This window comes from Caenorhabditis remanei, chromosome IV (genome assembly GCF_010183535.1).
Source record: "Caenorhabditis remanei strain PX506 chromosome IV, whole genome shotgun sequence".
Taxonomy (NCBI): Eukaryota; Metazoa; Nematoda; class Chromadorea; order Rhabditida; family Rhabditidae; genus Caenorhabditis; species Caenorhabditis remanei.
Genome location: NC_071331.1, coordinates 14,132,242 through 14,153,263, shown reverse-complemented (window position 1 = coordinate 14,153,263; position 21,022 = coordinate 14,132,242). Strand labels below are relative to the sequence as shown.

At 39.4% G+C, this 21,022-nt stretch overlaps 9 protein-coding genes across 9 annotated transcripts; 5 read left to right on the top strand and 4 right to left on the bottom strand.

Moving 5' to 3' along the window:
- Positions 1-2,631: 2,631 nt before the first annotated feature.
- On the top strand, positions 2,632-3,442 carry GCK72_013980 (uncharacterized protein; the record flags this gene model as incomplete). The annotated part of the gene is made up of 2 exons (XM_053730092.1): positions 2,632-2,856; positions 3,128-3,442. The coding sequence occupies 2 exons, from the start codon at positions 2,632-2,634 to the stop codon at positions 3,440-3,442; spliced, it is 540 nt and encodes a 179-aa protein (XP_053584864.1).
- Positions 3,443-3,754: 312 nt separating this feature from the next.
- On the bottom strand, positions 3,755-4,024 carry GCK72_013979 (uncharacterized protein; the record flags this gene model as incomplete). The annotated part of the gene is made up of 1 exon (XM_053730091.1): positions 3,755-4,024. One exon carries the CDS (start codon positions 4,022-4,024, stop codon positions 3,755-3,757), a length of 270 nt encoding a protein of 89 aa, XP_053584863.1.
- A 27-nt stretch (positions 4,025-4,051) lies between these two features.
- Positions 4,052-4,834, bottom strand: GCK72_013978 (uncharacterized protein; the record flags this gene model as incomplete). The annotated part of the gene is made up of 5 exons (XM_053730090.1): positions 4,052-4,210; positions 4,258-4,379; positions 4,425-4,491; positions 4,538-4,727; positions 4,782-4,834. 5 exons carry the CDS (start codon positions 4,832-4,834, stop codon positions 4,052-4,054), a joined length of 591 nt encoding a protein of 196 aa, XP_053584862.1.
- A 495-nt stretch (positions 4,835-5,329) lies between these two features.
- Positions 5,330-6,468, top strand: GCK72_013977 (uncharacterized protein; the record flags this gene model as incomplete). Its single annotated transcript, XM_053730089.1, has 3 exons — positions 5,330-5,701; positions 5,764-6,254; positions 6,300-6,468. 3 exons carry the CDS (start codon positions 5,330-5,332, stop codon positions 6,466-6,468), a joined length of 1,032 nt encoding a protein of 343 aa, XP_053584861.1.
- A 422-nt stretch (positions 6,469-6,890) lies between these two features.
- Positions 6,891-10,547, bottom strand: GCK72_013976 (uncharacterized protein; the record flags this gene model as incomplete). The annotated part of the gene is made up of 9 exons (XM_003107889.2): positions 6,891-8,029; positions 8,091-8,341; positions 8,397-8,920; positions 8,970-9,248; positions 9,300-9,468; positions 9,516-9,589; positions 9,656-9,715; positions 9,771-9,932; positions 10,434-10,547. The coding sequence occupies 9 exons, from the start codon at positions 10,545-10,547 to the stop codon at positions 6,891-6,893; spliced, it is 2,772 nt and encodes a 923-aa protein (XP_003107937.2).
- Positions 10,548-12,247: 1,700 nt separating this feature from the next.
- GCK72_013975 (uncharacterized protein) lies at positions 12,248-14,123 on the top strand (the record flags this gene model as incomplete). Its single annotated transcript, XM_003107813.2, has 6 exons — positions 12,248-12,322; positions 12,376-12,446; positions 12,492-12,707; positions 12,754-13,348; positions 13,396-13,874; positions 14,018-14,123. 6 exons carry the CDS (start codon positions 12,248-12,250, stop codon positions 14,121-14,123), a joined length of 1,542 nt encoding a protein of 513 aa, XP_003107861.1.
- A 1,149-nt stretch (positions 14,124-15,272) lies between these two features.
- Positions 15,273-17,315, bottom strand: GCK72_013974 (uncharacterized protein; the record flags this gene model as incomplete). The annotated part of the gene is made up of 8 exons (XM_053730088.1): positions 15,273-15,396; positions 15,465-15,616; positions 15,660-16,156; positions 16,204-16,419; positions 16,557-16,733; positions 16,782-16,896; positions 16,944-17,150; positions 17,196-17,315. 8 exons carry the CDS (start codon positions 17,313-17,315, stop codon positions 15,273-15,275), a joined length of 1,608 nt encoding a protein of 535 aa, XP_053584860.1.
- A 312-nt stretch (positions 17,316-17,627) lies between these two features.
- Positions 17,628-19,356, top strand: GCK72_013973 (uncharacterized protein; the record flags this gene model as incomplete). Its single annotated transcript, XM_003107984.2, has 5 exons — positions 17,628-17,672; positions 17,722-17,883; positions 17,928-18,388; positions 18,437-18,989; positions 19,042-19,356. 5 exons carry the CDS (start codon positions 17,628-17,630, stop codon positions 19,354-19,356), a joined length of 1,536 nt encoding a protein of 511 aa, XP_003108032.2.
- Positions 19,357-19,710: 354 nt separating this feature from the next.
- Positions 19,711-20,322, top strand: GCK72_013972 (uncharacterized protein; the record flags this gene model as incomplete). Its single annotated transcript, XM_003107650.2, has 3 exons — positions 19,711-19,785; positions 19,837-20,106; positions 20,158-20,322. 3 exons carry the CDS (start codon positions 19,711-19,713, stop codon positions 20,320-20,322), a joined length of 510 nt encoding a protein of 169 aa, XP_003107698.1.
- Between the last annotated feature and the right edge of the window lie 700 nt (positions 20,323-21,022).

Sequence of the window (21,022 nt, the reverse complement as noted above, 5' to 3'; positions counted from 1 at the left end):
CAGGCATGAATAACGTTTTTTTGCTTAATATAACGCGTTATATTAAGCAAAAATTATTTCCCCCGCTAAACAACGTGCGCTTTTTAACCGGAGTGTCGTTGCTGTCTGCGTCTCCAACAAAGTCACACTCTTTTTCTAAACGCACCGCTTCATCGCATGCGTCGCGTACGCGGTTGATTTGAATTTAACTGCCATGCGCGCAGCTTTCATTCTCTTCGAACTTCGAATCAACAGGCTCTCTTCTTGTTTTTGTGGTAGATTTCATTTTTTGAACACATTTTACAGATGCGTTCATTTCGTCTATTCTAAACATTTTCCTCACTTCACTGTCATCACATTCAACGCGCAAGTGTTTCTAGTCGAAACCAAACTTGTCATGGGCCGGGCCTAAATCTCGGTCCGGCCCGGGGTTGGAGTTCAAAATATTTTGAATTGAATTTTGAACAAGTTTTTTCCGAAAATGTCGAATTTTATCTCTACTTCAGAATTCAATCAAAAGCTATTTAGTTATGAATCAAAAAATTGATTTTTTTTTCTAAAATGTTTTGAATTCTAAAAATTTGGTGAAAAATAAGTAAAATTTCTTGAAGCCGGGCCGAAATTTAACAAGTTTGGTCGAAACAAGGTATTGACTCAAATATGTATGTTCAATATAGTCCGATTGGTTTCGCTAAGCTTTTCTTGACAGTGAATCGTTTGTATTCCCCGCTTCATGTCCTTACTTCTGTAACAATGATTCCATCTTATAACAGGTATTTCGGGAAATGGCGAGACAATCCCACGGAACCCCATCGCGCTCTTCGGAGAGATCAGGGTATGCTTTACTTTTACTTTTTTTTTTTTTTCGTATGTTTCAAAACAATATTGGTTTACATTCTTGCAGGAAGCAAACATCGCATTTCCAAGTCGTCCATGATAAGAAAAAACGCTCTAAGCGTGACAAGAAAAACAGCTCTGTGAAATCCAAAAAAAGTTCTGGAAGCAATGATAGTGGTTTCAAGAAAATTTTTGATCATGGGCTCTACAACTCTCACTACGTCGAGTATCACGTTCTTCTCAAGAACGGAAAAAAGATCAAGGCAGTTGAATTTGACTTCAAGGTGATTGAGTCGGTGACATAACGCAATAATATTTTTTTCTCAGGGCAACGAACAAATGCTCGCAGACTACAAGTTCAAAATAACTAATCAAGAAGACAAACCGGGAGAAGGTAACCTAATTTTGAGTTTATGCAAAAACACAATCTTGCTGTTTAAGAATACCTGGTTGAGAAAATCGTCGCTCATCGGTTCGTAAAGAAGAGCAACAAGCTGCTTTTTTTGGTCATGTGGCGTGGATTCCCAAACCCAGTGTCCCATACGGAAATGTGGGAGAGCGAGCTCGAGGTAAATTACTAGCCATTTCTGAATAACTGCCTTTAAAAAATTATAAATTCATCTCTACATTTCAGGACTGCAAAGACCTTGTTGATCAGTACAAGGATTCGCATGATATGACTCCTCCCAAAAAAACGGCAAAAAACAAGTACGCAAAGAAAAGCAAGAAGTCGAAAGTCGAAGATCCAGCTTCGTCGGATGAAGAAGAAGATGATGATGATGAAGAAGAGGCGGACAAGCAGAAAGCCAGCAAACCCGGAAAGAAACGTGGGCGTCCATCGGTAAACAAACAAAAATCCAAATCAGCTCGATCGGATTCTGACGAGGAAGACGATGGCGATGACGACGAGGAGCGAGAAACTGAAAAGAAACGTGGACGCAAGTCGCGAGACGGCAAGAAGTCATCAAAGATCTATAAAGAAGCTGAGTCGTCTGATGGTGAGTATGAAGAGGAGCAAGTCAAAGAAAAGAAGACTAAGAAGCGTCCCGTCTCAGACGACGAAGATGAGGAGCCAATTCCATCTAAGAAAAACAAAAAGTCGTCCAAGAAAACGAAGGCTGCATCAACGTCCGATGAAGACGACGAAGAAGACGAGGAGAGAGTCAAGAAGGACAGAAGATCATCCAAAAAGTCGAAGCGCCCAGCATCGTCAGACGAGGATGACGACGAAGAGGAAGTCGCAACCAAGAAGGACAGAAGATCATCCAAAAAGTCGAAGCGCGCAGCATCGTCAGACGAAGATGACGACGAAGAGGAAGTCGCAACCCAGAAATCCTCTAAACCAAAGCGTTCCCATGCCAAGAGCGCAACTGAAGCATCTGACAGCGAGGAGGGTGATAACTCGGGAAGTGATGATGAAAGCGACAATGAAGAAGCTTCGTCGTCATCCAACGGAAAAAAGAAGTCCAGACGTTAAAGTTATCAATTTAATTTTCATTTACCGAATTCTACATTCCCCACTGCTTTTTCTCCTATCATGTTAAAAATCTCCTTTTGTCTGTCAGATTCTTCTTTTCAATATTTCTAAAATTCACCCACTTCTCCTGTCACATCACCCTTATCGTAATTCTTTGTAATCTTAACCTTCCCCCATTACTTCCGGGAGAAATAAAAAAGTTTTACCACGATCGTTGTTTTCTCTTTCATTACCTCCGTAAACCACCCGAAGACAGTTTTTGTTCATATTGTTCCAATTAAAGATGAATTAATTTTTCATCAAAAAATACGATTTTTTTATGGTAAGATTGTTTTCAGATGAATTGGGAGGAAACAATGGCGGAAATGCAAAAAGCGTCGCTACTTAATGACTGTCGGGATGTAGTCGAAGTACAGAATGGGTCGGAGTTTCAAATTCGGAAATTGATGGAAGTATATCCACAGTACTTGTGGAAGTATTCGGAAGGCTCAACCATCCCCGGGTATATGATGAAAATCGCCGAACAGCTTGAAGAAGAGTTTTACGGAATAAACAAAGTCCCAGTAAGAATTGAATTCTAAATTTGCATCGGTTACTACAGTTTGTTCTTTAAAGTGACTCGTTTCAGACAGACCTATATCCTAGCGAATACTTTCGCATAATGGACCACAGTACTCCAACAGAGTTAGCTATTCAGCCAAAAAGATTCGATAAAGCGCAAGATCAATTGAATGACAAAATGCAGAAGTTTTATAATGAGAAACAGGAATCTCTTCAAATCCCAGAAGATCAAGTGAGAAAACTGTATAAAATTCTTGAAAAACCTTGTTTCAGCTGATTCCGAAAGTCGCATGTGCTGCCTGTATTCAAAATAAATGGTATCGAGGAAAATTGGAGAACGTGCCAAATATCGGTGGCTGGATATACGTTTACCTCGTGGATGTTGGAATGAGTCGGCAGGTTACAAAGAATGATATTCGTTATCTGGATTCGAAGTTCGGACATTATCCACCCATGGTGGTGAGAGCTAGAATCCGAGGTGAGGGAGAGCTAAAATCCGTGGTGATCTTACTTCCATTTTCGTCTTATCATCGTTGGTGCAGTGCTAAAACTTTAACTGTCACCCATCGAGCTGCTGGAAGGAAGTAACAGTCTCTATCTATAATATTTTGAACATTTATTTTTCCCATCATGTCACGACTAGTATCTGTTCTTCTCTTTTTCCCGCTCACCACATAATTCATGAATAGCGAGATCATTTATTGTAAGAAAGAAACAATACTTGATTTTCAACATAGGTGCAGATGGTGAGAAAATTACAGCATAAAGAGTTACGGTAAATGAAATTAGAGTAATGTTTTAGGTTCCTTTAGTTAAGTTCATCGTTCATCGAGTAAGGGATGGGATATATTATTATAAGTTTAGCAATGTCTGGGATAATGTAGAAAGCCATTTCTGTCATTAGAACCATTTTCCGAAGCTCCATCTCGAGAACCATCCTTTCTGTTCTCCTTCCTGCGAATCATCGGATACCACTCGTTCCTCTTCTTTTCCATCATCCTCATCTTCGTCCTGGTCGACTTCTTCTTGGATTTCTGCAACACGTCTGACGGGTCCAGTCTCAGCTGGCTCATCCGCTGGTCCCTCTTCTTCCTCATCGTCTTCTTGCTCTTCAGCGGTAATAGTTCTTTGAACTCTTGCGCTCGAGCTTTGAGCAGAATTAAGATTCATTTTCTTCGCGGTTTTTTTTGGAGTAGATTAGGTGCGCTCAACGTGTTCTTCCTCATCGTCAGATGGCGAATGGCTCCGCTTCTTAGTTGATTTTGAAGCCGGTTTTGTTGGAGTCCGCATAGACTGTCCCGATACAACAGGTTCCTTCGATTGGCTGTTATAAGCAGCCAAGAGATTTTTGCAGTTCTGTAATGATCCTTTCTTTGTAATTGAAAATCTTTTTCCAAACTCACATTAAGATCCGACTCCCACAATTCAGAATTCCACACCGGATTAGGATATCCTCTCCATTGAACCAAATACAGCGGTTTTCCATTGACTACGCGATGAGCTAGAACTTTTTCAACGATATACTCTGCAAAAAGATCGCATTTTAGTTGCAAGTCAGACCAAGTTTTACCCCCGTCGCTGTTATCCGTTTGCTGTGTAACATTTGTCTTATACTCGGCTAGTATTCCTGGATTCTTCTGGAATTTCATAAAACAGTTATGCTTTTTCAAATCAACAGTTTACCTTGAAGTCATAATCAGTCGCTCGCATTTTAGATCCATCATTGAGCTCGACCTCGTATTCGACATAATGCTCGTCGTGGACTCTATGCCCAACAACTTTTTTGAAATTAGCCGCTCTTCTCATCGGCGTCTTCACAAGGCCATGAGACTTTGGTGTACCGGTCTCAACTTGAAATATGGACACCTTTTTACTGAAAATCGATATTTTATACTTAACTAAATATATTGTCTGAAAAGTAGCTCACTGGTCTCTCTTGGATGATCTGGTTGGAGTGCTTGGAGCAGATTTTTTCGACATTCCGAAAACTGAAAACAACGAAATTAAATATTTAAACAAATGAACCAAGCAGGAATCCGAGCGATCAATAAAGAACGGATACACCGTCGTATACACCCTCAGAACGCGCCATGTGTTTTTTCGTCCGTCAGGAAAGCGCGCCCAACTGCACAAATTCAAAGCAATGCCGCGAAAAGTGACGCGCGCAAATTTTGGTCCGTCCGCGGACGCGTCCGGGCGTAGTATTACATTGCATTCAATAAAATTATGTTGCAATCCAATCTGATGGATGGCTGAGAATTGAACCAGAGAAAAATTGACATATCCTTGCAAAAATCATATTATATTAAATAGATAGATCGATCTATAGATCCTATTCGCTTCTGACGAAAGGAAAACAACTAAAAAAAAATAAATATTTCAATAAGAAGAGAAATTATATATTTTTAACAAATCTATTTAGTTTTTAAGATGAATTCTTTAAAAAAACGTTTTATAGGAGCACTCATCCAGCATATGGACTATGACAAAGTCGATCATTTCCGGGACGTAATCAAAGATCTTAACTACTTGGCACGATGCCAGATCACTTCAAGTTCGGAACCCTTTCAGATTAACATGTTCCACCCACATTACGATCTTTTGAATGTTTGCTTATTTCTTCTCGCTCCTCGTCGTGGTCAACCATCTGAAGCCGGAGTTTGGCCACCGAAAGAGATCGCTGTCGACTTCAATAGGAGAAACGGGGTAGAAAGTGGCGAAAATGACGATTCAGGAGCTGACTCCGATTTCATTGGAGACGAGGAAGAGGAAGACAATGGGTGGAACTTTGAAGATAATTCTGCTACCTATTTGAGGTCATTTCCACCAGCTACAAAAGTTTTTCGAGTTTATGAAGATGGCTTACAGGTAACACGAAGTCTAATAATTTCCAATAGTCTCAATTTCAGATTGAAAGAATTGAGAACGAATGGCTAATATATCTTACGAACGACAGCATGCGGCAGAAAAGACAAGAAGCTGAAGAATATCTTCTCGCCAAAGTTAATTCATTGACTGCTCTTCCAGAAGCTTGGCTTGCGTTTGGAACTGCTTGTGCCGTTTCTCATGAAGGAGCGATAAAGAGAGCTGCTATTTGTGGGATTGAGGAACATTCATTGAACCTGCTACTAATTGATTATGGAGTGCTTATTGAATCTTCCACTACTGAAGTGTTCAGTCTTCCAAATCATGAATCAGTCAACATTGAACCACAACTTACGCTTATATCGCTGGCCTGCTTTAACTTTATCCATTGTTCTCGTGTTGAAATCCTCCACAATTTTCTACCTCCCGGAACCCCAATTCATTTCGAGCGAGAGAGAAGATCTAAAGACATACCTACCAAAGGAGCGCTTTCTCTTTTCGATGGGACCCCAATAGAGAAACTTGTGAATGAAACGTAAGGGAAAATGTTCATGTTCTAAGTTAACAATTTAACTTTCAGGATTTCACTTCATAATCTGGATTTAGAGTGTCTGGATGTCTTGCCGTTTTCCGAAACTTCAGAATCAATCAATCCACCTCTCACTGATCGCGTTAACCTCGCCTTCATGTACAAATATGGTCACTCTGTTATTTACAAGAAGTCAAAACTTGTAACATCGAAATTTTAAAACTTTTTATTTGGTTATTCTTTCCACAAACCTGTGTATGAATTGATTGTATCAAATTTTGAAAAAAATTGTATATTTTAATTTTGCAAAAAGCTCTGATAGGGGCGAAATTTATCATCATATCCTTGGATAAGCTGAACTATAACATCATCATAGCTTGAGGTTGAACACGTGTCAAAGTTTCCTCAGACTGCACTCTTACCGCCTGCGCTATGCGGGCATCGCTCTTTCGGCCAAGTGTGTGCGTATAAAAGACAAGAGTGTGTGCGTTGCAAGACAAGAGGTGCGATCGGCATAGAATAAAAAAAAATAGACATTTTATTATTAGCCGACTTTTCAATCAAATATTAGCAACATGTACCCATAATGTAGAGTAGAAGAGTATAAAAATCAAACAATAAAGATCCTGTGAAAATTTAATTTTACTTTGGTGGCAAAGGCTTTGGTGGGGACAGAAGTTTCTTAAATTGATCGTTCAAGTTACCAAGAATTTCTTCTAAAGTTGGAACTTTTGGGGCTGGAGTTGGCTTAGCTGTGGCTAGTGTAGGTAGAGTTGGAAAAGTAAATGGGGCTAATGTTGGGAATGTGAATGTTGGAAGCGGTGGAAGAAGTGTCACTTTTTCAGTTGCTTCTATTTTTGAGAGCTTCTCCATTTCTTCTGGGCTCACAGTTTTTATGGCAACAGTAACCGGCTTTGTAGTGGTCACTGGTGTTGTTGAAGTTGGTGTCGTGGCTTCAGAAGTTGTTGTTGAAGGAGAAGTCTTCTCTGATTCAGTAGAGGATGAGGGGATTGTTGTCGTTGCCTCTTCTTTTGTCTCCTCAGTAACCTTTTCATCTTCAACGAGTTGCTTTGCTTCAAGTTTTGCAATTTTCTCAATCTCTTCCGATGGAACTTCTTTGATTGCAACTGTAGTCGATTCAGTGGTTGTCACGATATCTTCTTGACCAGACGCCTCCAATTCAGCTTCATCCTCCTCAGCTTCAGCAGGTTTAATTGAGGAAACCGATGCGGATTGCTCAACTGAAATTGTTGTTTCTTCCTCTTTCTCTTCTGTTGTCGTCGTTGTTGTTTCTTCAGTTGCCTTCTCTTCCTCTTCCTTTTGTTTCAAAACGTTCTTCTCTTCTGCATTAACTTCTTGATTCTTCTTCAACTCCTCAGTTGGCTTCTCTTCTTTCACCGATTCTTCTTCCTTCTTCTTTTCTTCCGAATCAACTTTTTCTTCGGCCATCTTTTCCTTCTTCTCCTCAACTTCTTCCTTTTTAGGCTCATAATGACTCTGTTCGTTCTTCTTCTTCAATTCCTTCTTCTCTCCCGATTCCTTCTTATCTTCCGAGGCGTTCTTCTCTTTCGACCCCTTCTTCGCATCCTTTTTCTCTCGATTCTGAACCTTGATCACATTGTTGTCATCCAAATAATCCCCATAGTAATCATCGTCGCCAACCTTCTCTTTCTTTTCAGCTTTACCCTCTCTCGCCGACTTCAGCACCTCCAACGTTCCTTCCGATTCCTCTTCTGAGTCTGCCTTTACTTTGGCGATGTTGAACTTCTCCATAGCTTGCTCTGAAAATTCAAGTTTATCTGTTGTATTTAATTGAAAAAGAGCGAAATCAATTATATCTACCATCTTGAACTTTCTCTTCAATCTTATGAAGTTTCGCTGCTTTCATCACAGCTGAACTGATTTTCTTGTACAAATCCTTCTGCTCTTCTGTACTCATTTGATCTTTTTTCGTCACTAATTCATCTTGTTCTCCTTTTTTCTTGGAGATCTCCAACTTTTCTAACATTTCAAATTCTCTCTTGTTGGCCTCTCTCACAGCATTCTTCATTCTTTCCAAAAGAGTTTTTCCACTTTGATCATCGAGAAGTTTTCTAAAATTATAGAAGAGAAATTGGATAGTTATTTATAATCCATTGAGGTTCTTACCTCAAATCTCCATGTTCAGCACGATCAAGGAACAATCTTAAAACACCCAAAAACTCTTTAATCTTATCTTCCTTCTCTGGAGCCAATTCCAACTTCTCTCCAGATTCCTCCTCCTCCGCTGCTTCTTCTTCACCACTTCCAGATCCCTCTTCCTCATCACAATCTTCCTCTTTTGGTGGTTCAATATCAGCCTTCGGCATATCTTTTGACTGCTCATGATCGAAATCTCCTTCAATACTTTCTGATATTTTATTATCATTTAATTCTTTATCTTTTTTATGTTCCTCTTCTTTCTTGTCATCTGTTTTCTTCTTTTCCTCAAACTTCTCTTCTTTTTTCACAACAATTGTGGATACTGTAGTTCTCTCCAAGCCAGCCGGTGGAACTGTCAGATCATCAATACTTTTAATCATTTCTTCCATTTTATCAATCATTTTATCAAGTTTCTTTTCATCAACTCCAGGTATTAAATCAGCTGCTTCAATTGCTTTCTTATCAACAATTTGGCCACTTCCTTCTGGTTCCTGAAACCTGATTTCAACGTAAACTTCTGAGCCCTCAATCCATTCAGACCTGTAATTCCTTCAAACTAGTCGACTCTCCGGATCCTTCAATTTTTGGAAGTGCAGCTAAAGTTTTCGCCACAGATTCCTCTTCTTCACTTGAAGTTTCCTCACTATCACTGAACTTTACAGCTGACTTGGCAGTTGAAGTTTCATTCTTCACAACTTCATCTTCATAATCATTTGTGTTGGTTACAGTCGCATTATGTGGAGTTGGGGATCCTCCTATTCCGAAGAAACTGAACAGATTTTCAATTTTCTGCCAGATGTAATTGTTGGACCTTTGCTGCTAAAAACACGGGAAAATAAAAGAATGAAAGTTGATTGATTGTGTGTAAACCTGCTTGTGACTCTCGCTTGTCCTCTGACAAATGTATCTTTGAGCGTGATGATCGGGAGATGTGGATTCACAGTCCACGTCATCTAAAACTCTTTTCTCAACATTCAACAATCCACATCTTTCCCTTCCTTCCATAGAATGATCGTATGGCTCTCCAGAACTCCATTGTCTGAAAAATAATCATAACAATATTTCTATCATCTAGAGTATGCTTACAAAGTCTTGTTGATTTCATTTCCATTCAACCACTTCCATTCATGTGTTTGTCCTTCTGGAGCATACAATCCTATCTAAACAACAAAGAAAATCGGATTCCATGATTTGAATTCGCTTGTTAGCTAAAGAATCCAACAAACCTGGACAAGACGCTGACCGAATCGAGACGAAAGCGGAGCGTAATGCGATAAGATCCAGTCCTGAACATGTGAGATTTAACAACAAAAAACGAGAAAAGAAAGGAAAAGGGATTACCAACTGCTCGACGTTCCGGATGGCTGCCAAATCGGCATTTAACGATAGACAGTGTTCACGAGCGACCAGCCAGTTTTGATCTCCAGCACGGAATTGATAGAGGTCACCCCATGGAGATTCTAACCATTCACCAGTGAAATGATGACCATCACGAGATGTTTGCTGGAAATTGGCTTGTATACGTTGTGTCGAAATGTGTTTGGTCTCGATTTAATGATTCAGGATTGGTGGAAGGTTCGGTTTCAGAGAAGTATTCAGGTCAACCGATCAGTTTACTACCTCGAAAGTGAGTCACAATCCAAGAGAGATCGAACTGGGCGGTCAATGGTTTTGGAAAAATTAACATTCCACCGTATGTTGTAAAAAGAAAAAAACACGCATTATGTTCGGAAGTGTTCACAGATCCCGGTTAATGTTATGGAATAAAAATGTTATGTGAAAAGTTCTTAAGAATTGCGCAGGTACCGTGAAACAGTCTTTGTCCATGTACTATGAAATTGATAACTGATGAGTCATACGAATTGAGTTAGGTTTCAACAAAAATGAAGTGGTTTTCCTTTAAAAAAGTTTACCTATATGTAGAATACATTATTCAATTCATGGACACAAGGCAAGTACAACAATTATCGAAATACTGTTAGTGATATCAGTTTAACAACTTACCTTATCAGTTGAAACTTTCAATACAATATCATTATCAGTACTTTTGGCCACACTAACTGCCCCGATACCAGATAATGTGAGCAAGAAGAATCCAACGAGAATCGATGGACGCATTCTCGTTGTAAGTGGAAGAAATGGAGTAGGAACTAAGTGATAAGGGAGAGAAATATCAAAAAGGAATGACAGAATCCGTGATCTTCTCCAAATCGGCGGTCATCGTGAAAATCGAAAGTGGGACGCCACCCCCTATTCGCTCCTCCATCCCGAGATGTTATATGTGTCTGTGTGTTTCTTTGAAAAGTTCGATGCTTTCTTCACTGTGATCAACTGATCTAGACTGGTTTCAAATCATCATCGATCCTTTTTTAGCTATGACGTGGCAGTACAGGATCTACTCCTTCTACATTCTATCATTAGTGGAAATTTCGGATCCTGGAGGAGGGAATAATAATGAGTGATAAATTGTACATGATGGCTTACATGTCCGTATTGAATCAATCTTCTCTTCTATCCCATTTGACCTCATTCGGAAACAGCAGGCAACAAGAAATACAGACGGTTTTTGTGGAAAATGAAAAGATGCAATTAGGTTCATTGAGAAACAACAGAATGTTACAGGAAAACATATTTAATATATTACGGTTGTATTGGGTGTACGCAGTGATTGGTTGCAGTTTTCACGTTCGTCACTTCCGTCTCTGGAATGAGAAATTTCAGATGAAAACAGAAGGAAGACTGGGTTTTCAGTCATACTGTAGCAATACAATCTTACCTACAATCTTTATACTTGTCGCAAACTCTTTTTGGAGCTATGCAAGAACTCGAATCGGTGCATCGAAACCATGATGGAGGGCATTTCAAACCGACAGAAATGTCTTGTAATTGCTTGAAAAAGAAAAAAGAAAAATGCTTCTGATAGTCTTAAAGCCTAACCAAGTTGTTACGTGAACTCCTCTTCAGACAAATGTGGGCCAATTCATCGCTGTGATCTGCACAGTCAATTTTACCATCGCACATCCAAGACTTTCTGATACAAGTTAGCCCATCAAAGCATCTTACATGAGTAAGTGGTGGGCATCTGGAAATATTTGACAGTTTTCATTCCAATATGTATATTTAGATTAACAACCTTGAAACCTCGTGCGATGTTGCAGTTCCAGTTGCAAAAGAAATAAAGTTGAATAGAATCAGCGAGCTGTATAAAGCACGCATTCTACAAAATGAGAGAAACGAGAAGAAATAATGGCATTATAAACAATTGGCTTCCAATATTTGTTTATTTTTGACAGATACCAGTCGAAACGTTTGAAATGACAATTGAAGAATCTACATGTTCTTACTGTAGTTCACATACAACTTGCTTTAATGTTCAAGCCGAGTTGCTCCGACACTTATTGGAATTGGCAGAGACACTTTTTTATGTTACTACAACTTTTAAATTCACTTTTCCTAAATGTTCGTCTTTTTTGCAAGCTTTCCAAGAGCCTCGTGTTCGAGTAACTTCTGCAAATTCAACACACAAACACGCTCTTTCGCGAGCGATGCGTGCCGGCCGCGACGCACTCGCTTCATATTTTTGTGTGATTATCGACAAAATTTTCCGATTTTTTAAGTAAATTCCGCAAAATTCAACACCTTTTCGGTTTGAAAATATTATATTTTTGTTCTGAAAAAATTGAATATATTGATTTCCAGCTTTTTTTTATTTTTTCTCATTTTTTAAGCATTTAGGGCTGAATTGCTCTTGCGAAATAAGACATTATTTCGTCCTTTTCTCGTTTTCAGTATGGTAAACAGTTTTATTTTTCAGCAATATGAGTTCAAACAGACAGGCCTACTATAAGAACAACGCCAAGGAGCAAATTGGCAAGGAGAAGCGAAATGAGGAAGTGAGTTTGAAAAATCATTAGTTCTTTTTCTCAGTACGAAATTTGACTTTTAGGCTGTCACAATTAGAAAGGATAAGCGTGAAGAAGCTATTTCAAAGCGGCGTAACATCAACGCTCATATTGAGTGAGTTTGTTTTCTAAACAAATCAATACTAAATAATTGTTTCAGGGACGATTCTGAAACGTCGACTACTCCTCCAGGACCATTCGATGCCAACTTGCTTCGGTTAACTGTCGCTGCTGCACAATCAACGGATCCAGCAGAGCAACTGACGGCTGTCCAACAAGCCCGTAAGATGTTGTCAACTGACCGGAACCCACCAATTGATGACTTGATTGGAAGCGGAATTTTGCCTGTTCTTGTGCAATGTCTTTCCAGTACAGAGTGAGTGCTTCGGTGATGTATATTTTCTTATAATTAATCTTTACAGCCCAAACCTGCAATTCGAAGCTGCTTGGGCACTCACAAACATTGCTTCAGGAACGTCAGAGCAAACTCAGGCAGTTGTTAATGCTGGAGCTGTTCCACTTTTCCTCCAACTTTTGTCCTGTGGAAATCTGAATGTTTGTGAGCAATCCGTCTGGGCTCTCGGAAACATTATTGGAGATGGACCACATTTCCGCGATTACTGTCTCGAACTTGGGATCCTCCAGCCATTGTTGCAATTCATCAATCCTGAAATACCGATTGGATTCTTGAGAAACGTTACCTGGGTTATTGTTAACTTGTGCAGATGCAAAGATCCGGCTCCAAGTCCAGCTGTAGTCCGCACCATTCTTCCAGCTCTTTCACTTCTTATCCATCACCAAGATACCAACATTCTTATCGACACTGTTTGGGCACTTTCATATCTTACTGATGGTGGAAACGAGCACATTCAAATGGTTATCGAAGCTCAAGTTGTCACTCATCTCGTCCCACTTCTTGGTCATGTTGATGTGAAAGTTCAAACCGCTGCATTGAGAGCAGTTGGTAACATAGTAACCGGAACTGATGAACAAACGCAACTCGTTTTGGATAGTGGCGTTAGTTGATTCTTACAAACTTCTATAAAAAAAAGTATAAATTTCAGGTACTCCGATTCATGCCCGGACTTCTCGCACATTACAAAGAAAAGATCAACAAAGAAGCCGTATGGTTTGTTTCGAACATCACCGCCGGCAATCAGCAACAAGTGCAAGACGTTTTTGACGCAGGAATCATGCCAATGATCATTCACTTGCTTGATCGTGGTGACTTCCCAACACAAAAAGAAGCTGCCTGGGCTATTTCCAATGTGACGATTTCTGGGCGACCAAACCAAGTTGAACAAATGGTGAAGCTTGGAGTGCTCCGTCCGTTCTGTGCTATGCTCAGTTGCACTGATTCACAGATTATACAAGTTGTTCTTGATGGTATCAACAACATCTTGAAAATGGCTGGAGAAGCTGCTGAGCAAGTCACTTCGGAGATCGAAGAATGCGGAGGACTCGATAAAATAGAAAATCTCCAAAACCACGAGAACGAAGACATATACAAGCTTGCGTTTGAAATAATCGACAATTTCTTCAGGTAATTTAAAAATAGTTATTGATTCTTTTATGGGTCTGCCCACGAGAGAAAACTTACCATTTGATCTTTTTTATGGGATTAAAATGGTCCATTACTTAATGCATACTTCGCTATTATATAGAATTAATCTGCTTAAATTACAGCTCTGACGACGAAGCCGGAAATGTTGAAGGCGCTCCAAATCAATTCGGAGGCGATGTTCCGCCAGTTCCAGATGCTCCAAATGGTGGCTGGGATTTCGGAAAGTAAAAATTCCAGTCTCACATCATTCATCCTCCCATTACTCGCAGCATCATTTTTGCATGCCGTTTAAATACAATTTTCATGTAGTTTTCTTTTTTCCTAAAATTTTCACACCTCACTTTTTGTTAGGTTCCCGTGCATTTTCCATCTGACACGTGCGTTCCTGAGCCAGCTTTTCGGAAGTGTGAGCTCTCTTCAGAGACTTCACACTTTTAACTTGACACATTGAGTTTGCATGTTCTTCATCAATCGAGTTTCGATTATCTCATCCTTTTCTTTATCTCCTCAATTTTCTGTACCATTTGTTTGTGATTTGGTTTCATTTCACTATCCTTCATTCAAGTCCATCTGCTCCCATTGTGATCTTTTAGTTGCAATGTCCCCGCTCCTCTTCTGTGTGTGCGCGAGAGTGACTGTTTTATTACAATTTTTTATGTTTTTTTCAAGTGAGTGTGTGAGTTGTGCATTTTTGTTGAGTTTTGTTTCCGCTTTTTGTTTCCCAAGCCGCGCCCATTCATTGCCCGCAGTCCCCCACCCTCATCCTTTTATCATTGTTACCGCGTCTTTTTTTCAATTTCTCATCATCTTTCCCAGTCCCTCTCCAATCTTCAACGGTCCCCAGATTTCCTACCTAAAAGCGAGTATTTGTTCTTCATTACCTGTTGTTCATTCTTTATTATACGCATATTCACTATTTTATGTAGGTTTCCGAGTTCTCTAGTTTGCTCAGTTCCTAGTCACCCCTTTCTTCTCGGTTTCGGTGGTTCATGGAGGAACGTGTGATAGGCCAAATTTCCCATTACCATGCTCCTCTTGGTTCCAATGGAGCCGTCTCGTATTTTTTTTTCGTGTCAACTCCTAAGCCCGCCCTTCTCAGTAAGATCCCATTCGGCCCCTTTTAAGGTATATCGAGCCATGTTTCCTTCCTTCTTCATCCTCCTCTTCTTCCTTCGTCCTCCTTCCTTCATCCCTTTTCCTCATCCCTCCTCATCTCCACCTGCTATTCTCGATTGTCTTCTGACTGGCCAATATTTCATTTACCTGGTGTGTGTGCTTTCATAATAAATAAACGAACTTTATTTGAGATTTTTATTCATACAAATCACTCAATATAAACAGTGACATAAATAGTAATAATAGTACACGTTTCTTCAATCACTTCATCACGAACTCGAACTTTTCCGTTTCGGACAGGATTTCAAACATTGTCCGTGGTTCCACGTTATGTCGCAAGGATAACTCGTCAAGTGAAGTTTTACCATTACAGGCTTTCAAGATTCTGAAATATGGGTTCAACGTTTACTTTTGTTATTTTTATCATGAGATGCCTCTCGAGTAAAAACATACGAATTATTGCCAGGGTTCACAGTGCAGATAGGGTATACAGAAAGTTTACGAAGAAATTGGTGATGCATGCCGAACTGAACCAGTCGATGTTCATCAATCCCCATTGAGCGCGGGTTTTCTATGTCAGTCCAATCCCCGATATTCTTTCCGCACTGAAATAGAAAGGTGAAATTAAATGAATTGAAACAATCTTACCACTTTCATGCTAAGATAAAGTCTGAATACATCAGAAAACTCTGGTGTTGGCATAGGAATTTCAGATCCATCCTCAGTAGTTATCGATTGAATTTTGACGAAATCGAGGCACTCGTTGATTTCTTTTTGATTTTTGTAGAAGTCATGAACTCTTTCAGTGGCAACATAGGTGTTATAGTAGAGGAACATCGGTACAAGACTGACGCATTCATAGAAATGAAGATTCCGAACACATCTGGCAACGAGTGAAGGGTCCAGTTCCAGACTGATCGCAATTTCGCGTACTGTGTTGATCCCATCAATTTGGGGAATAATTTTTTGGGAAAGCACATCCATTTTTTCTATTAGTCTATCTGTGAGGTCCACCTCTCTTATAAACATTGGAACCATATGATAATCAATTTCTGGAGGCTCACATCCACGATATAACGGACAAAGTTTGAAGTATAGCGACACAATTTTATCGTCTTCAAGAGTAATTTCAATCACACTTTCTCCTGAAAAACAACTTTTTGGAATAGATATTCAATATTACAAAAATTACCTTTAGAAGAAAGCTCTATGAACATCTTTTCCATCATCTCCAGTACTTGTTTTTGATACTTTGAATTAGTGAGAAAGTTGTACTCCATCTCTAATTCAATCAAGTACTCGGCACATTTTTGAACAATCGGTTCATACATTGTTTCGGCTGAAGACGTCATGTCGACAATTAAAGCCATATCGAATGTGAAGCGGCCACGTTCATAGCTGGTGTGATCTATTCCGACAGGAAACATGAGTACTTTGCAACCGAGTGATTTAATGGTTAGAGAAAAGGAATGGCGGAACATTGATGGTTTCGGGATGATTAAGCCTAAATTATTCGGATAAGAAAGCCTATACGAGATATTTTACCTTTCGTGAATGAGAATGTTGCTTCAACATTTATGTTTCCTCTTGGAACGGAGTGTTTGATGATCGGGCCTTCGGTGTTATCGAATTCAGCAAGAAGAATACCCAGAAGTTTGGGGGCGTCGTCAAATGTGTAGTGTCCAAAGCGACCCCCGCTAGAGTCACCAGTGGCAAACGGACCTGCACCAAATGTTGCGAGAGTTTTTTGACGTTGAACCATATTTTAACGTTTTTTTGCCTTGTTATGAGAGATGCGTTTTCCAATATACACTCGAACAATGCCAACAAGAAGTCCAAGAAGAGCTCCACAGACGCAGCCGATAAGAGAAGGCAGTGGGTATCGCTGAAAAACATCATCGATATAACCTGTTTCGAGTATAAACATCGAACCTGCCACCAACGATCCCAGTCTAAGGGATGAACAGCAGCGGCTGCCCAGGCGCCGAGAACAGCGAAGGTCGATGTAGACAGATAGATCGACTCTTTGTTGGTTTTGATATTTTCACAGGAAAAGGATGATACGAGGAGCTCCAGAAGTTGTTCTTCGGAATCAAAGAGTAGAACAGCTGGAGCAGCAGAAACGAGAGTGAGAGTTGCCTGAAAACAGTGAAAATAGGCCATATTCAGATTTTTAGTTCATACGGCAAGCACAGCTGTAGCGATGAAATCAGAGAAAAATGGGGCACCGAAGAGAACTGCAAGGACGTAAAAAACCGCCCAGGAAAATGACACGTATTTTACAGCGGCTGGAGGAGAAAGCATATGATGGCGGCAATCCTGGAATTTTTCTGCAGTTTATACGGTTTGTGAAAGTTTTTCTAGAATTGAAATACGGCAGGTGAAGTTGTATCGCTAATATTAATAGTTAACCAAAATTGTAAGAAACTAAAGTTGTAAATGTATAGCTCTCGAATGCATGTGTTTTAAAAATAGTTTTGAGCAAACTCTTCTGAAAACTTTGCGCGTCATTTGTGGTGTTTAGTGATAGTGTTTGCAGACTCAGTGAAAAATTAAATTTTTTATATTAGTTCTTTCATTTTGAAAAAAGTATTTATGCAATATTATTTTCAGTAAATGGGTAAAAACAAGAAAAATTCTTCATCCTTACAAACGCCATGGGTACGTATTAACGTAGGATCCGCTCATCATACCTATGTATACATTTCAGAAGAAGATCGAAGTTGACTTCAATGGAGAGAAATCTTTAATCAATGGAGCTGATGTTTTTGAAGAAATTGACGTTCAAGAATTGGAGAGTAAAATATTGCATCCTCTTTTGAAAAGTGGCGCGAGCTTTGAAGCCGTTTTGTCTCGAATAATCGAATGGAAAGTAAGTAAAAATTGATTAAATTCGTTTAAAGTTCCACTTTACAGGGATATCTACAACCTCGTTCCGAGTGTTTATACTCTGAATTGGATTCAAAAATAAAAGAAGAATTTGAACATATTCGTGTTACGCTGCCACAACCCTTTGATGAATATCAATGGCAGGAACTGGAAACAATTACTGAAATTGATCTCAACAAGACACCAATTTCTATCAATGGTATTCCAGCATCGACTATTACTATTTGCAATTCACTCCGAATTCTTCTGAAAGATCTAAATGTTAATGCACGAAGTGTTGAAGTTTTTCCGTTTGAAGTCGATTCGTTCGGACTTCCTCCTATCAATTGTAAAAAGATTTGGAATCCCCTCATATGGTTAAGGTTGGAAATTGAAAAGAAAATCAAAGAATTCTGTCAGAATGATCTACCTATAATCAATCAGCTCGTCACTTCATTAGATCTTGCTCCCAAGGAAGGACATTTTGAGAAGCTGGCGGTTACTTCTTTGTAAGCAGAGTTCTAGTGGTTTTCATAATTACACTTGTTCAATTTCAGTTTCTTGGAAAAAACTGCGGACAATCTGGATTATTCTAAAAGTGACAACAAAGATAAGTTTATGAGTGACCTACAGATGATGTTTGGGACAACGAAAGTTGATGAGTTGACAATGGTGCTTCCGGATATTTTGATGGCATACAGTGAAGAATTGGTTGAAAGAGTGATGCAAGTGTCATACTTCATACCATTCGAACTATTCCGTCTAATGTTTTTATGCTGGCAACCAAAAGTGCTAAGACTCCGATTACGCTCGGAAGCATGTTCTTCTATTGAAGATGCTGCAAGAATTGAATGGGATGATGAAGATGTTTTCACATCAACAACCCTTTTCAATTGTCCCCTTTTCGATAGATGCGAGCCAGTTTCATTGGGAGATGAATCTGAAATTCTTGAATGTTCTCTGATAGTGGAAACAACCGGAAGTCGTCTTTTTGATCCGATTTATAATGAAAAGAATTTCGACACTGTTGGTAGAGATTTCTTGATCCTATTTCCGATGCATACAATTTTGATAAAAAAGACTGTGACTCTGAAAAGCGGAGCATCTGTGGTAGGTTCTTATAGATTTGTATTCGATTCATCTTTAAAAAAAACTTTTACAGAAGACACAATTAAAACAACAAATTGATTTTATCGTGAACACGTTTTTCTGCAACGCAGAAGAACATCAGGAACGTGTTGTCCACTACGAACTAGTATTCGCAAATTCAAGAGAAGTCCAAATGAGCGTCGTAAGAAAATGTATTCCTCAGACAGCGAACAAACGAAAAATCGGTGTCAATTACAACGTTGAGCAAGATACAAAATCTTTATTCAACAAATACGGAAGCTCTCAAGAAGGGAAGTACTTGTTTGTCAGCTTCTTTGATATTGAGAATCAGGTTATCGTAGATGTCAAAATAATTTTGACTTCTTAAAAAAAATAATTTTTGAAAATTTTGTTGAACATTTCTCTAAATTTTTATTCAAGGCAGTGCTATTCTTGTTTGCTCGTTATTGTTTTCAATGTTTTGTTGATTTTCATAAAAATTTACTCTCAGTCCGCGGACGAGTTTTCTATTGTTCTTCCATTTTGGCTGGCTGGATTCTAGCTCTAGAAATTGAGTGAGAGTGAGTTGTCGAGTGCGTTTATGATTAGCCCCTGCACTGAAACCTGATCACTGCGTGAGTTTCTACCCCGTTGCTAGGCATTTTCATCAGCTGTCTCAAGCGCTCGTGCCTTCATCGATCGCAAATAGTTTCTCACGAGGTTGCTCTTTCAAACGAGAGAAATGCCGCTTTTTGGTAGCAAGAAGAATGATAAAAAGGACAAGTCGAACGAAGCACCCAGTTATCCAAAACAGGCGGTACGTTGTTATTCTTATTCATATGAATAAAAGGTTATTATCAATTTTCAGGCCGTTCCACCACCACAAGTAGCTCATTATCCAATGACAACAACTTATCCACAAGGAACCTTTGTTCAACAAAACGAGCAGTTCTACTTCACTTCTGCCGGTCATCAGCTTCAGTCAGCGCCAAATGCTACCACAGTTGCTTTCGCTCGCAGTGATTTGCCTGGAGCATATGATAACTTCTGCGAAGGATTTCTCGATGGACCTGATTTCTCGAATCGTGTTCCTGACAGGAACATCCCACCTGCTCCAGGATCTTATTACTTCTACTCGGTACAGTTTTCACTCTACTGATTATTTTCAACATAAACAGTGATTTTGCAGCACGGTGCCGGTCCAGCTACATCGTGCGTACCACCGTACACTGGATCAATGCCAGGTCCATCTTCTGCTCCACCACCAGCTCCGCCCACTTCCTCTTCAGGAAATCTACCACCGCCACCAACTTACGAGCAAGTTCTCTCGCAAGAAGTAAAAGAGAAACTCTAATATGACATCTGAATTACTATCAGTAACCAAGCGATCATTCTCTATTCCTATTTTCAGTGATTCTGTGATGTCTTGCATAATACTAACCGTTCACAAATAAATATATTTATCTGGAAGAAATCAATGTGCTCTAAAATGTTATGTATCTTCAAGTCTATATAGCTAAACGCAATACTTTGATTGATCTGCCTTAATATCCATATTTTAATCCGGACTACGGGTTAGCCACGGTGTAGTCTACTTCTAAATAACAGGGTGCAAAGTGCAGGAAACTGTGTGACGAGTGATGTCTGCTCCTCTCACGTTCAAATACTATTTTCAATCGTTCTTCCTTATCTTCTTCTCGGAGTAGTCCACTAGCAGCGTGGTCTCTCATTGTGTTCATTGGCTGTTATTTGTGGCGTACCCTCAAAGCACCGGTGTCGTCGGACACATAAACATTTTCTGTTTCCTTATTTTCCGCATTTTCTTGCCATTTTCATGAAAATAAGTAATTGATACCGTTAATCAATATATCTTGTAATAGAGATGCGATATCTTTTTATCGTTGGGTTAACAGTACCCCAAAACAACAAGTTGAACAAAAAGTTAAATTTTTAATATCTTGTTGATTTTTCCTGTTCATGAAAACTTTTCAAAGTGCATCTTTATCAGTTCGAGAAACTGGTTTTCCTTCAACTATCAACCACGCAACAGCAGC